Source organism: Chlamydotis macqueenii, chromosome 2 (genome assembly GCF_036417535.1).
Source record: "Chlamydotis macqueenii isolate bChlMac1 chromosome 2, bChlMac1.mat, whole genome shotgun sequence".
In the NCBI taxonomy this organism is placed as follows: Eukaryota; Metazoa; Chordata; class Aves; order Otidiformes; family Otididae; genus Chlamydotis; species Chlamydotis macqueenii.
In genome coordinates, this window is record NC_141557.1 from 154,435,800 (window position 1) to 154,451,488 (window position 15,689).

The 15,689-nt window shown below is 42.9% G+C and overlaps 1 protein-coding gene across 3 annotated transcripts in view; it reads right to left on the reverse strand.

The window, feature by feature from the left end:
• The window catches only part of ASAP1 (ArfGAP with SH3 domain, ankyrin repeat and PH domain 1), a 151,884-nt gene that overhangs the window by 110,781 nt on the left and 25,414 nt on the right, over positions 1–15,689 (reverse strand). For 2 of the 3 annotated variants that reach the window (XM_086741275.1, XM_086741274.1), the window contains exon 3: positions 11,608–11,737. In XM_086741275.1, the coding sequence (XP_086597401.1) occupies positions 11,608–11,737 (130 nt within the window). Of the gene's footprint in view, positions 1–11,607; positions 11,738–12,286; positions 12,331–15,689 lie in introns of those variants that run through there. The other variant, XM_086741276.1, reaches the window with a different exon arrangement.

The following is a 15,689-nucleotide window of genomic DNA, read 5'->3' on the forward strand; positions in this document are numbered from 1 at the left end:
CTGTTATACTGAGGTCCATCTTAATGAGTACTACAGATAGTATAAACACTCTTCTAGGATAAGAGGTTGGATTAGACACCATAGTCAGGATATCCCATTTGCATTGTCGTAGTATTATCGCTCTTAGTTTTACAATTTTCCCCATAATTCTGACACTTAATGAGGGAAGAAAAATTACAAAACTAAAACACAACCAACAAGAACATCAGAATATCTTCCATTTAAGCTATCTCCTTAAAAATTCTTAGTTAAAGGTCAGCCATTCCTGCTGATTTCAAAAACACTATCACCATTGTACACTATATTAAGAACATAGGAATGATCATCATGGTCCTCCATGCTTACAACGTAGTGCAGAGTTTGCACGTTCTGTTATACTTTACAGATCACTTTTCTTGAGTTCCCAGACAACATCCTCAGCACAGAAGGGATTGCTCAACACGCCAAGAGACTTTAATTACCCAGACCCATCCCAGCATCATTCAACTTCATTCAAATTCAGCACTTTCATAAACTGACAATCAACAAATAGGTTTTGAAGGTCACAAACAGGCACTCTTGTCATCACTGAACAAGTGTTCAAGTCTGTTTTAACATCACTGTTAGGTTTTTCTAACAGTTGTCTTCACTTCCTTCATACATGCTGGACAAAACAACAGCTCAACTACTTTCATGGTGTTGTACCTTTAAGACAATGACACTGACATGTAGAAGGACTTATTAAAACTGTCTTGTTTGCTTTGCAGTGAGCATTGCATTCACGTACTTCCATGTCATCTACCTTGACTTCTGTAAGGACTTTGACACCGTTCCACACAACATCCTTGTCACTGCATTGGAAAGATAAAGGTTTGACGGATGGACTATTTGATGGATAAGCAATTGGCTGGATGATCACATCCAAAGAGTTTGAATCAATGGCTCAATGTCCAGATGGAGATCAGTAATGAGTGATGTTCCTCAGCAGCCCATACTGGGACCAGTTCTGTTCCATATCTTTATTAATGACATAGTGTACCTGGTTCGTAAGATTCCTATGCACAAAGTTCACCCAGCATATGATATTTAAAAGCACAACAGTATTTATTGCTCTATTATAGCCTAGCACAAGCAGTCGCTAGCATAAGCAGTTACAGCTCCTAGCATAAGCAGTTACCAGCATATTGTTTTCCCTTTGTGAGAGTCTTACCACCCTGACTAAGCCGGACACACTGCCGAGCAGGAGGGTGATGATCAGCGGGGTCAGAGCAGAGAAGGGAGGCAGGCGCAGCACCTTCAGGGCGTCCCCTGTTGTTCGCAGAGCGTGCTCTGGGTCCTTTCTCTCTCCCTCTGCGCTGAGCCGCCTCTGTTTATCCCCTCAGCAGATTCAGTGGCAGAGTACTGACCAGGTGCTGGTGCACGCGTGGCCAGCACACGCAGCAAGGCTGCCAAGTACGTGCCCTGCTGGCTAACAGCGGTTCCCGGATAGCAGCAACATCCTGCTCAGTAACAACCCTTCTAGCTCCCCTCTCTGAGGTAACAACCCTCCTAGCTCCCCTCTCCAAAGTCGCATTCTCACAGCTGCGTGCAGCTTGTAATTTCCCACAGCGGCCCTACACGGACCATCACTGAAATCCCTCACACACATAGACAATGGGATGCAGTGCAATCTCACCAAGCTGAGTGGTGCCATTGATTCGCTTCAGGGACAGGATGCCATCCTGAGGCACCTTGACAGGCTTGAGGCCTGGAACCACATGAATCTCATGAAGTTCAAGAAGGCCAAGTGGAAGGGCAATCCTCAATATCAAGAGAGTGGAGGATGAATGGATTAAAAAAACCAGACATGAGTCAGCAACGTGCATTTGCAGCCCAAAAAACTAATCGTATCCTGGTCTCCATGAAAACAAGCGTGGCCAGCAGATTGAGATAGATTATTCTTTCCCTCCACTCTGCCCTCTGCCTGGAGTTCTGCATTCAGCTTTGGGGGCCCCAGCACAAGACACAGATCTGTAAAAGCAAGTCCAGAGGAGGCCAATGAAAGCGGTCAGAAGACTGGAGCACCTCTCCTATGAAGAAAGGCTGAGAGAGTTGGGGTTTTTCAGCCTGGAGAGGGCTCCAGGGAGACCATATTCCGCCCTTTCAATACTGAAACGAAGTTTGTAAGAGAAGACTGAGAGAGACTTTTTACCAGGGCCTGTAGTGACAGGACAAGGTGCAATGGTTTTAAACTGAAAGAGGGTAGATTTATATTGGAGATGAAGAAATTTTTTTTCAAGATTAAGGTGGTGAGGCACTAGAACAGGTTGCCCGGAAAAGTTGTGGATGCTCCACCATTGGAAGTGTTCAAAATCAGGTTGGACAGGGCTTAGAGAAACCTGATCTGCTGAAAGATGTCCTGTCCATGGCAGGAGAGTTGGATTAGATGATCTTTAAAAGGTCCCTTCCAACCCAAACCATTCTACGATTACTAGCAAGCAGTGCTACATGCCACCTTCATGACTAGTAACTACTTAAAACAGCTCTACAAAAACGTCATGCAATCCAAATCTGAGCACAGCAAAAGTATCACTTTTACAGATGATGTGTAATAACCTAAATATTGCTTGGGCAAAAATAGTCTTCATTAACTAAAACCTGAATTATCTCAGAAATCCAAGGTTCTACACCCAGCAGTAACATGACAGTCTCATTAGAAGATGACCTGAATACAAGAAAAGCAAGTTCTGTTGATAGCACCAAAGCTTACACCTTGAGATTTAAATCCTGAAACACTTTCCCAGCTGTCTCTCACAGTATCCTTCTGAAGAAAATGTCCAGCACACAGCTAGACAAGTCCATAATACATTGGGTGAGCAATTGGCTAACAGGTCAGGCTCAAAGGGTTATAGTAAATGGAGTTACATTAGGCTGGTGGCCATCACCAGTGGTGTTCCCTAGGGTACAATTTTAGGGCCAGTGCTCTTCAATGTTTTTGTAAGTGATCTGGACACAGGAATCGAACGTACACTAAGTTTGCTGACAATACTGAACTAGGGGGTGCTGTGGTGCTGTGCTTGAGGATAGAGAGGCCTTGCAGAGATATCTGGTAAGACTAGAAAGCTAGGCAATCACCACTCATGGTGGGAAAGAATAATCATATGAAATTTAACAAGAGCAAGTGCTGGATTCTCCACCAGGGATGGGGTAATCCTGGTTATACATACAAATTGGAGGACAAGAGGCTGAAAAGCAGCCTTCTGGAAAGAGATCTGGGGGTCTAGGTTGATGGCAAGTTGAATGTGAGTCAACAGAGACTCATATGAGTCAACAAAGACTAAGTTTCTTATCAAGAACACTTCTCCAAGTATGTCTTCCTCTTCAATCACAAGTTCTTGCATTGTGGATACAAAAAAATCAAGAGATAATTTACCTGAAAATTAAACTATAATACAAGAAGAAAGGAAATTAGTGTACTAAATTCAGGGTGGGAGCTCTGGAATTCAAAATTCAGATCACCTTCCTCATAGAAGCAAAGATAATCCAGCAGAGACATATTTAAGCTGTAACACAGTCACTTTGCAGAATAAATTAGCTGACTTTCTAGAGGTGTGGGTTCATCATTTAAAATTATCTCTGTCAAAAAGCAACTATTCAAACTATTTTTAGAAATCATACAAAATCTCAAATTTGACAAAATTTCTGAAATACAGGTTTGTACTGGACTTCTATCAAAGAAGTCTTTCATTGAAGGAAAAAAAAATTATCAACTTTGCTTAAGTCAATTTTATTAGGTTTAAACATGTCGTTTTTCCCAGTGTAAACTTTTACCTGAAAACAAAAAACACATTCATGAAACTAAATAACCACTTTACTCTGTCTGCATATCTTCTAAAAGATTAAATTATGCAGTCCAAACAATTTTATGAAGGACTACCGTTCCTACCGTTAAGTGGTTTTGAATGTGTCTGTGGACAGAAGTTCCACAGTCTCTCTGGGCACCTGTTCATCAGATACGTGGTTCAAAATAAACAAACAACCCTCTCCAAAATAATAAATAATAATAAACCAAACACATCCTCCCAAAAAAAACCCCTCTCAAATCTAATCAGAGTATCTGTCTTCTCAGTTTCTTCCCATTACATACTTGAACAAAGCAATATGACCTTCCCTTAGCCTCTCTTCTAAGTTGAAGAAATCCAGTTTTATCTCCCGAAGTGATGTGCTTTAGGCCCCCAATCATCTTGGTGATCCTCACCTGGACTTGCGGTAGTACATAATTTCTCTCATGTACCAGTGAACCCCAAGCACAGTACATGAGATGTGGCCTCACAACTCCTAAAAGAGAGGGAGAACCACATTTTCTGGCTGCTGGCTGCACACTGCACTTTTGCACTCACCAATAAACTTTAGGCCTCTTGGCCAGTATCAATCAAATTTGACAGAACAGTCTCTAAGAGAAGCACCACAGCACATACTATTAACTGGATTCTGAAAAGTTTCCCATGAAATATAAAAACATACTATTGGTTTAGGGCACTTTTTTCAGAACATGCTTATATTGCCTACCTCTGCACCTGAAACAATACTAATAATTAGCATTCTTGGCTTCATTCTGCCTAATGATTTTATTGCAAGGTACTATTCCATTCAAAGTTAACCATTACGTTCTTTCTTACACCTCTCTCTGTTTTAAAAATTATTAACAAATATCTTCATTCACATAATTACAAATCACAACAATAGTTATGAAAACTGAGTTTTAGTCATTGCAGTGAGAAAAATACTGGAAATTAAATCAACCAACCTAATTCTGTTCCGAATTCTTCATGTGCAGTCTTTCAGTGATGCCATGCTGTACTACAAACATGGTTTTGTGGGTTGCTTCTCCCTCCTTTCTTTTTCCTTCAAGCAACTTTTTTCCTTTTATTATTTTTTAACTAAGAAGCTATTTCCACAGGACTCCAGTTTAAACACTAAAGTCAACTTTAAGTCATGTCACTTTAAGCATCTCTCTTCTCCATCAGGGCCCAAGTTCCCATGACTACACGGTACTCACTCTGTCAGGGTTTATCTGAATGGCACACAGAACAGAGTGCACCAAAGAGCACTTTCACAGTTTCCTAACTGATGAGCGAACATAAAGCTGCCTGTTGCGAGTTCAAAACAACAAGCAGTACTTCTCTAAAAAACATATAAGCTACAAAAAGCAGTAAGTACTTTCAAAAATGTGCCTAAAATAAACACAAATTCTCAAAAGGCAAAGCTAATTAATCTGCCATGACTGAAACTCTGAGCTACCAGTGAATATTTTTTTGCTTTTCCTCACATTAATCACATTTCAGTAAAAGGAGGTTCTCTGCTTATCACTAGCAAATGTTTTGACTACTATCAAGTGAAAGGTAAAAATGATCACCTACTAAATGAATACGTACTGTAGCATGTAAATGTGTTCCTCAGGGGTCAGTATTGGGACTGGCCCTATTGAACATCTTTGTCAGTAACATGGACAGTGGGATAGAGTGCACCCTCAGCAAGTTCACTGATGACACCAAGCTGTGCGGTGCTGTCGACACAGTGGAGGGAAGGGATGCCATCCAGAGGGACCTGACAGGCTGGAGAGGTGGGCCTGTGCCAACCTCATGAAGTTCAACCAGGCCAAGTGCAAGGTCCTGCACCTGGGTCACGGCAATCCCAGGCACAAATACAGGCTGGGCGAGGAATGGATTGAGAGCAGCCCTGAGGAGAAGGACTTGGGAGTGCTGGTGGACGAGAAGCTCAACATGAGCCGGCAATGTTCTCTTGCAGCCCAGAAAGCCAACCGCATTCTGGGCTGCATCAAAAGAAGCGTAGCCAGCAGGTCGAGGGAGGTGATTCTGTCCCTCTACTCCGCTCTCGTGATTCCCTACCTGGAGTACTGCATCCAGCTCTGGGGTCCCCAACATAAGAAGGACATGGACCAGTTGGAGAAGGTCCAGAGGAGGGCCACGAAGATGATCAGAGGCCTGGAGCACCTCTCCTGTGAGGACAGGCTGAGAGAGTTGCGGCTGTTCAGCCTGGAGAAGAGGGGGCTCTGGGGAGACAGCAGCCTTCCAGTAATTACAGGGGCTTATAGGAAAGATGGGAGAGACTCTTTGGCAGGGCCTGTTGCAACAGGATGAGGGATAATGGTTTCAAAATAGAGGGAGGTAAATTCACACTGGACATAGGGAAATTTTATTTTTTACAATGAGGGTTGCAGAACACTGGTACACACTGCCCAGAGAGGTGGTGGATGCCCCATCCCTGGAAACATTCAAGGCCAGGTTGGACGAAGCTGTGAGCAACCTGATCTAGTCGGGGATGTCCCTGCTCCTTGCAGGCCTTTAAAGGTCCCTTCCAACCCTAACTATTCTACGATTTTAAGTCTGTATGTATTGCCAACTAAAAGAAATAGTTGATTTAGAATGGAAGTGCTCCTGTTCTCCCTGCATGGTTTCACTCGCCTTTCACCCTCGATAGAATACTTTGTCACTGGAAAAGGGTCTTGTGGTAGAAAAGTGTATCAAATCACTGTAGATGAACTGACTATATAGAAGCTTCAGTGCTACACAAGTTTCTACAAAATCATAAGGAGCAAAATCCTTGTTCCCTTTACCCTTGTCCAAAAAGTCCTCCCACCAGTAGAATAAGAAAAACTCACAGAAACTGAAGCATGAAGGGAAAATTATACATGGGAAGCTGAAAATAATCAATACACAGCATATCTGCAAAGAAAATTAAAAAAAAAAGCTAAATTAAAAGGCAAAACAAAAAAAGACCACATACTTTCCCCTTTTAACTTAAATAAGTGTTCATGACACAATGGAGAACATTAAGAAAGCTTCTCCCTTCAAGTTATGTTAGATTATACCAGGCTTGCACTGAGAACAACAAAATTTATGTTAAGCTAAGTAGCAGCCAGTCAGTCATTCTTTTCACTGAAGCAGCATGCCCACATCTGTTACAGGACCAGTCTAGACCAACAAACCTCTAAGCTCGAGCAGATCAGCACCGTGAGAAACAAAAAGAGCAACAGTCATGGTAGGAATGGTGGTTCAGGATTTTTTTTAATAAAAAAAAAAAACCCAACCCAAAACATCTGCAGCCGTATTTCATCACACTCATCAGTTAAACGGTTATTAGAAAAGGATGCGTATGACAAGATCTAATTGTCAGAAAGCACATTTTGGGTTTTCAACTTCTCACTGAAGAGCAACAGAAAGAAAGAAGTAACATTAATCACTAAAGATGCTCAAGTATTACAAAAGTATAACAGTAAAACAGGTATCAGAAACAACTGCAGCTATTCTTTATTGTATTATCAGCTTCCAACTGTCCCTGTTTATCTACCAGCCCACCTAAAGCGAATTTAAACATTTAAGCTTAGCCTCTGTATCTCAAGACAGTCCTGCAAAACATCTGCTGCTTTAGGAGAAAGACTCAGAAGTGCCTAGTCATGATAACCGAGTTATCCCTTGAGTGCAAAGATGTCGTTTCAGCTGGAGCTGGGACACGGCAGAATGGTAATCAAGTCAGTCTTGTGGGGATCCCACATGTGCTCTACTTATTCTCAGAACAGATGTCATCATTCCCTAAAAATTCCAGCTAGCTCACACAGTAATATCAACTCAAGGATTAAAAATCAGCTCTTCAAAATCTATTTGAGTAACACAAATCATGGAGCTACTGTGGATATAGAAGCATGTCTGGTAAGAATAAAGCAGAAGCTACAATTTAAGACATTGTATCAGTAATCTATCTATACTATCTTAGCATTTCAGCTTTTTTTTTTTAAAAGTAATTAACTACACATCTATACACACAATAATCCACCTCTTCATATGAATATTATAAAAAACTTCTCCCAGTTTCATGCAGAAATATGAAGTTAAAAATGCCTTATTTGCATGACTGTAACATTACACTGAAGAAATCAACACAGAAAGGTGTAGAGACTACAAATTCTCTTAAACTAGACCTAGACTACAATATAATGGTTTGGTTCCCTCCCCTCAGAGTTTGAAAAATAAAAATCATTACATTAGCAATAGAGTGAACCTTAAAATTTTTGTTTATTAATGGCCATTAGAAAATGCTCATGCCTTAAGAAGAAAATTATAAAAAAAAAAATATCTTGCAGTTCTTTGATAGCTACTGTACAAGACGTCTAAGCTTGGCTACAAAGAAGACAGGGTCTCTGTCTTGGTCTGGTGTGACCAGGTGACAAAAACCATAAGTTTTGTCTCTTAACAGGAAAAAAAAGTTCACAGATTTTCAAAAGTTTCATTAGTTTAAAAAGCCTAGCATGAAACTTTTTAGTCAATAGACTGCTACATCGCAGCATCTACACACTATTTTCTCCTTTGGTAATATTACAACAGACTTAAATAAAGTTTGTGGGTTTGGGGATTTTTTTGGGAGGGGAGTCATTTTGCTGTTTTTTTAATTACTAACCCAAAAACACACAGAAGTCCTTTGGAGAATCTTTCCTATGGTTCTGATTTTTTTTGAGATATGCCTTTGTATTTTGTTGGGCTTTCCATTAAAACCTAACCAAATGCAGAGTCATTAGAATCCGTAGAAATGTCTGCTCTGATTTTTCATATGAAACTTGTCCCAAAATTGCATCTAACTGGATTCAAAGTCTCCTCTGAAAAGAATTTTAGTTATAACAGGAAGACTCACAACTAGAAGAGAATATGTATCAATCCACCCAGTTGAACTAACTGCATTTCTACTGGAAGACAAGGAGGTGAAAAAAAACCCAGCAACTGAGTTCACTATCATCAATTCTATTATTTCAGAAAACTTGTTAACTGTGATTAAGGAAGAGTAAACTCACAATTCTGTAACACCTTCACGGACATACATAGAGACACAGACACACACCCAAAACAGCCTACTTCCTTTTAGCCACACTCTTTATGAAAAGGTGGTTCTCATCTAACCACTGATCTGAGCTATGGAGAGGCTCACAGCTGAGAGGCTACGAAAGGGATCTAACTTTTCATAGAATCACAGAATGGTTAGGGTTGGAAGGGACCTTCAAAGGTCATCTAGTCCAACCCCCTGCAAGGAGCATAAATCTCCTTAATTTCCATACCATTTCTGTTCAGAAAATAGTTCTAGTTCACAACCTTATTTAAAATAAAGAAAAACAATTAGTTTATCCACAAACCAGCTTATAGTCACTGAGGCAGGTGCAGGTTGTGTTGAATTAAGTTAGCTTTAAAATAACAACCAAAGATACTTCCGGCTGCAGCACCATAACAGCACATAGCTTGACACTGCCCGCAAAAACCCAGTGATGGCTCCAACCTACATGCAACATTGAACTAAAAATCAAACCGTCGCAAGGATGGGATCATCCCCTTTGCCTTACTATAGTGGGCTCAAAATTGAACTTCAGGAGCTGCTTGAAGAGCTCTTCAGTCATCCATGATGCATGGACAATAGCAGCAGCAGTAAGAGCTACATAACAGCCACTTCAGCCATTCCATTTCAATCCCTTGCTTCATACCAAGCACATCCTCCGGTAAGCAGATGTACAGAAACCAACCTAGCCTTAAAGCAGCAGCAACAGAACTGCATATGCAAGCTACAACTACAATAAAGACACACAGTCAAAGACTCAAATGCAGCACTTCGCCTGCCAGGTTCTGCCCATCTGCACTTCTTCACGCAAATTAATAGAAACAAATTGGGGAGAGTTGCAAATTTTTTTGCAGCATGTAACAGTAGAGAATATTTATATCTTGTTTCTCATGAAATAAAGCTTTTTTATATTTACAGATAATAAAAAAAACAATAAAAAGCAAGTACAGAATCAATTTAAACTGCGAACAGTTTAAATAGGGCACATAAAATCATTACACAAACAAAAGAAATTAACAAAACAGCAACGCATGCACCAAAAGTGCCCACTATTCTCTATTCCTCTGATTTACTGCTATCAAATCAGAGATAAAAACTTTGAAAATACACACAATCCACACAAATTATCCAGAACACTGTGTATTTATCTTCTATATTTTGGTTTTCTTTGGACTGGCATTACCACACTCAGACTGTACTGATGTTTCTCCCAAATCATGAAAGCATTATACTGTATTCTTACCCTAGAAGTCACCAGTGATGGCAGAATACATGTTTTTCCTTAACTCTATGAACGCTGTCAACTGTACTAAGAAGCATACCAACGGTTGTATCTATTCCACATAGTTAAGACCAGGGGGCAGCAATACTGTCAAACCAAAACAGGTTGATTTCTGACAAATCTACACGCAACCATGGCTTGGTTACATGAGAAGAAAGCAGTTACATTTATGGAAAAGTTACAGAAGTTAATCCAGGCTATATAATAAAAATAACATACATAATTTTAAAGGCAATCTTACAATCACACTACTATCTAGCCAATTATTATAAACAACAGCGCTGTTAAAATTCTGAACATAGACAGTTTTTCTACTCAGCCAAGATTAACTAATTTTAATCCTATGGAATTATATTTTTCATATCCAAGACTATCAGTGGAAAGCCATGATTAATACTCTTTCCTTGCATACCAAATGCTTTGCTCATGCCAACGCATTCAGCAAAACTGAAAAGAATCTATTAAATCCACCTCCTAGATACGTGCTGGATCCCGAAGAATTAACAAATACTTCATGAACTAAGTGTATAATCCAAAATGACAACTAACTGCAATCTAAGAAACAACAGCAAAAACCTGTCTCGTTTTGGTGTCATTATGCTAGTACTTTCAACTAAGCACAGGCAAAGGGAAGAGCTACACACTGTCTGGTTTCGAAGTCATTTGGAAGACATTTCCTCATAACTGCTGATCTAGTCCATAGGAAATCACACTGCAACCTCAAATAGCAAGCAGTGGACTAATACCCCATAGAAACCAGCTCTGGAAGTTTACCCATTTTCATGCTCCTGTTTCTTGACAGCAAAGCAGGATGAACATTTAAATGATGCTCATAATAAGCACTAAAAAAACCCTATCACTGAGGCTTCAAGGTTGAGTTGCTGAAATGAGATGCTGAGACTGTATACTCACTTCTGCCATGTTTTTTTGCTCTCCTTCCACCACCTATTTTGTTTTCATATTATTTTCCTCACTCCACATTCATCCCTTCATCCTTACCTCATTTCTTAAATGAAGTCTCCCTTGGCAGGTTTCTGCAGTCAGAGTTCTGCGCTGACTTGATCTAATGAGCGGCTGGGGAAAACCTCTGCTAACACTCCCAAACAAAACTCAACCTTCTGTCTAAAAATCCCAACATTCACACTTTTTTTCTACTTCAACAACCACCAACACTAAAAACACCAAGAAGTGCAACAGTAATACCCTAGTTCAGGCAACTGCCTTACGCACTAATCTTTAAGACGCCAGGACTGGAAAGCTTTCTGTAACTAGCTCAACACAAGAGCAAAGTCCCCAAATAAAAAAAAAAAAAAAAAAAAACACCAGATTACATGCATACCAATGCCTCTAGCTCCCATGGATTTGAGCGGGTGGTACTGCCTCGTCCCTGATGCTCTTTCTCAAAGACAAAAAAAAAAAAAAAAACCAAACAAAAAGGGGGGGACGAAAAAAGGGGAGGGGGAATGATTTACCTCTTCCAGCAGTGTGACCGTATTCCTGCAGTTCTGCAACCGAGTGGTGAAGCTGGAGGTGGTCGGGGAGTTGTAATCCTCTGTGGTCTCGGCGATGAACTCCGACACGGTGATCTGGTCCGGCATGATCCTACCCCGCCGGTAAAGCCCAGAAGAAGCCGAGCAAACAGATCCGGGGGAGGAGAAGCCAAGTTTTGGAGGGGAAGGTGGAGGGGAAAAAAAAAAAAAAGAGAAAGAAAAAAAAAAAAAGGCAGAGGGAAGATGTTAACAGCCAGCAGAGACCCGCAGCACCAAAGCGGCGGAGCCGCAGAGAGAGGCTGAGTCTTCGCCCTCCGCACCCAGCCTCTCCCCGGCCGCCCCCTCCTCCCCCGGGCAGGAGGTGAGGGGGAGAGGCCCCCGCACGGCACCGCTCGCCCCGCGCCGCTCGGCCCCGCCGGCGGGGAGCGCTCCCTCGCCTGACTGCGGCCCCCGGCGGCTGCGGGGACGGGGCCGCCTCTGAGTAGCCCAGCCCGGCCCTGCCCGGCCCCGCCGCCGGCGCTGAGGGGAGGGAGGGCGGGGAGCGGCGCCCGCCAGCCCCCACCCCGCCGGGCTCGGCCCCTTTCCCCACCCGCCGACCGACCCCTCCTCACGCCCCTCGCCTTAACCGCCGCTCCCGCCCGCCGCCAAGTTAAGCACTAACTTGTGTGGGCTCCGGCGGCGCCCCCCGGCCGGGGGGAGGGAGGGGAGGGGAAGGGCCGGGGGTGGGGGTGGGGGCGGCGGCGGCGGCGGCGGCTGGGCGGGGGGGGGGGGGGCTGGGGGGGCTGCCGCCGCCGCTGACAGTCACCCGGTGACTGACACGCGCTGCCCAGCGCCCGCCCGCAGCCGTTACGTGGGCCAACGAGGAAGTGCTCTGCGCAAGCGCCGCCGCCCGCCTCCCCCTCCCCCCGCGCCCGCAGGAGCCGCCTCCCCTTCCCCCGGCTGCGCGCAGCCCCCAGCCCCGTCCGACCGCGGCTGTGTGGGTTGTGTCTCTTCCTTCTTTTTTTTTTTCTGAAAAAAAAAGATGTAAAAAAGGGCTTTTTGGTGGGAGCAGGCAAGGTCGGGGAGTGCTGGGCTCCAGCTCTGTCTGTGCGCAGGGTCCCCGTGGGTCAGCCGCCGGTAAACCCGAGGGCCAGCCCGCGGGCTTCGGGGATTTTTTTTTTTTTTTCCCCATCTTTAGGTCCAGCGCAGCCGGTCGAAGCCCTTTTGGCTCAAGCCCTTGTGCTTCAGGCTTCTTAGGATGTCAAGCTACCACTGCTGATAGGGTCCTGGCTTTCGGCAACACGACCCCGCCGAGTGCTCGGGTGACTTTTAAGGCCCCCGAAGCCGCTGTCCCTGATCCGTGTGACAGATCCTGAGCCTTTTCAAAGGGAATGGACAGGGATCTATGGCACGGCCGGCTGGCACAGCTCTCACCGCCTGCCTTCCCACCCTGCGAGCAGCAGCACTGGCCCGAAACCTTGCATCTCATCCCGGTGTCCTGCCTTTGCGGCGTTCACCAGCTCCTCTCGCCAGCAGTATTTCTGAATAAGTTAAAATATCCTTTATCCCTTACTGCATCATGTAACCCTGGGAATTGACAGACAGCACTAATGAGTTTTGGGTTTTTTTCCCTTTTTTTTTTTTTTTTTTTTTTTTAAAGCTTAGACTTGGGGGCCCATGTGCGCCTTTCTAAAGAAGGCTAGATCTCAGGAGGCTCTAGTAATTATGCTCACCTGCTGTTTCCGTCTGATTTATTTAGTCATACTATGTGTTTTCCTTCTCTTTGTGTTTGGGATTCTCTCCACAGAGGCTGGGAAATTCAGGAATGGTAAATACTCTCAAATCTAAAAAACTGAACAATATTGTATGGAGATGACAATTTCAAAGGTTTTAATGTTCTGTATGTAAAGACCTACTCGTGTGTTACAGTGCGCTCAAGCTTTTACACGGTTTCGTATACTATTCTAACAAAATGCCTCAACAACTCAAAAATATTTGAAAATACCAGCAAAATGCTGCAATGCCTGAGTAAGCATAAAAAGGAGATACCTGACTTGTGTATACCCATATAAAAAAAAAAAAAGATTTGCATGTAGTTCTGCCGGCAAAAATATGACCAATACTCCTGAGAAATGGTCCTGCCTGAACACGTTTCTTTGATTTCATTGCCTTAGCAGAAGCCCTCCATACGGCCATGTGATTGCTGCTGCTGCTGCTTCACGTGATCTGGCTTTCCGGCACAAAGGCTCCGGGCTCGTACGGATGATTGTTAAACGTCATGAGACTCTGAAAGGTAGAGTAGGCAAGAGGAGGAGGAAGCCAAGAAAAGAACCGTGTGGGAGTTGCACTGAAAAATGGATTTGGGCAAAAAAAAAAACAAAAAAACCTGAAGCACTGAAGAAGTGACTGCAGGGGTAGGTAGGAAGAAAATCAATTGAGGATTGTGTTCGTAACAGCAGTGGAGGGGGAAGAGAGATCAAGAAGATAAAAATGGCTGGTGATATCCAAAGCAGTGTGGAAAGGAGAGTGAAGAACTGGGGGGTTGGGCTAGGGAAGAGCTGTTAATAGCATCAAAAATGGCTGTTTCAGTGTGCCTGGTCTGCATGGAAACTGGATGAGTGAGGGACCGGGATATGCCCCAAGGGCCAAACAGGACCTCTGTGGTCATCCCCTGTAATTTTCTGCAGAACATCCATCATGGGCTGTCACACAGCCATTCCTGAGACAGACCTATGGTCTGCAGGTCAGCTACAGCATTCACGTTAGAAGGAGACCTGATCCCTCTCTAGCAGATTTCAAGTGAGGATAAATCCTGGATAAACTGGTTTAATTAATTGAGTGCTCTCACTGTTGAAGTTGAATTTTTCCTCTTCAGGCTAAAGTTATTGAGCTTAAGCACTAGTTTTTGGATTGTAAAATAACCTCATCTGCTATCCTAAACAAATTCTTCCCCAAAGAGTGTGGACAAAAGCTGGAGATATTGCTACAGACATAATTTATTTAATAGTATTTAGAGAAAATTTAAACTGTAGAATTGAAGAGCATGTTCAACAAAGAAAGGGAGGAGGCAGGCCGGGGAAACCGGAGCAATGAAGATTGACAGAAATCAAGGCAAAGCAGAGAGTGACAGTAGCTGAGCTTCTGTGTTTTCTCATCAGGAAAAAAAAAAAAAGATCTTTTAAAATAGAATATTAAATATATGAAAAATAGAATGAATACAGGAGAATACTGGGAAATAAAGAGAACAGTACAAGCCCTAAAGATGGAAAAGGCAGATCAATAGCTACTGATTATAATTGCCTATTAGTCTGGTTTTTTGACAGTTCTTAAACTGTTAGCTTTATTAAAGAGAATATAGTGCTCAGTTCTGCTGCTTTGAAGCAGCATTTTCTCTTCCCCTACACAAATGAAAATAACCCTATGGGCATAACCTCTTTAGGCTTAGATTATCTTCACTTAAACTCACTGGAAGTAAGATTAGTTAATTAACATGATGTTAATAAAAAACAAATGATACAACTTGCCTGTAAAAATGTGCTTAGAGTTAAGCTAGTTAAATTATATAACTGTTTCAGATAGCTTTTAGTGGATTTCAGATTTAACCATGTTTCCTGTTTTGAACTGCGATCAGTATCTGAGATTCACTTCTAAATTTGTAAGATGCGCCTCTCTATAAATTGTCACTAACTGAAATCACTGTTTCACTTCACAAATGTCAAAGAATAGTCAGCAGAGTGTGAAAGTTACATTTCACGGCGTCTGCTCAAACGCTATCTTAGTCTGTGCTAGATCCTGGGGGAGGCTCTGCCGCAGCCTTTTTCTAATGTAAGACTTGCCAGTAGAAGTTATGCTTAGCTCAGTCCTCTTGGTATTCTGATGTGAAATGCATCTCTGTGTCCATCCTGGGACAAGCCAGCATGAGTGAGGAGAGCCCAAGCAGCCCTGGAAAGCACACTCCTTACTGGTGATACATTGCAGTCAAGGAAGTTGTGCTGTCTTGCCATCACACCCAGTGAGTCAGTCTACAAATCCATTTGATTCCCTGGCCTTTTTTACCGTGATTGCCAACAGGAGAGTTAATTACA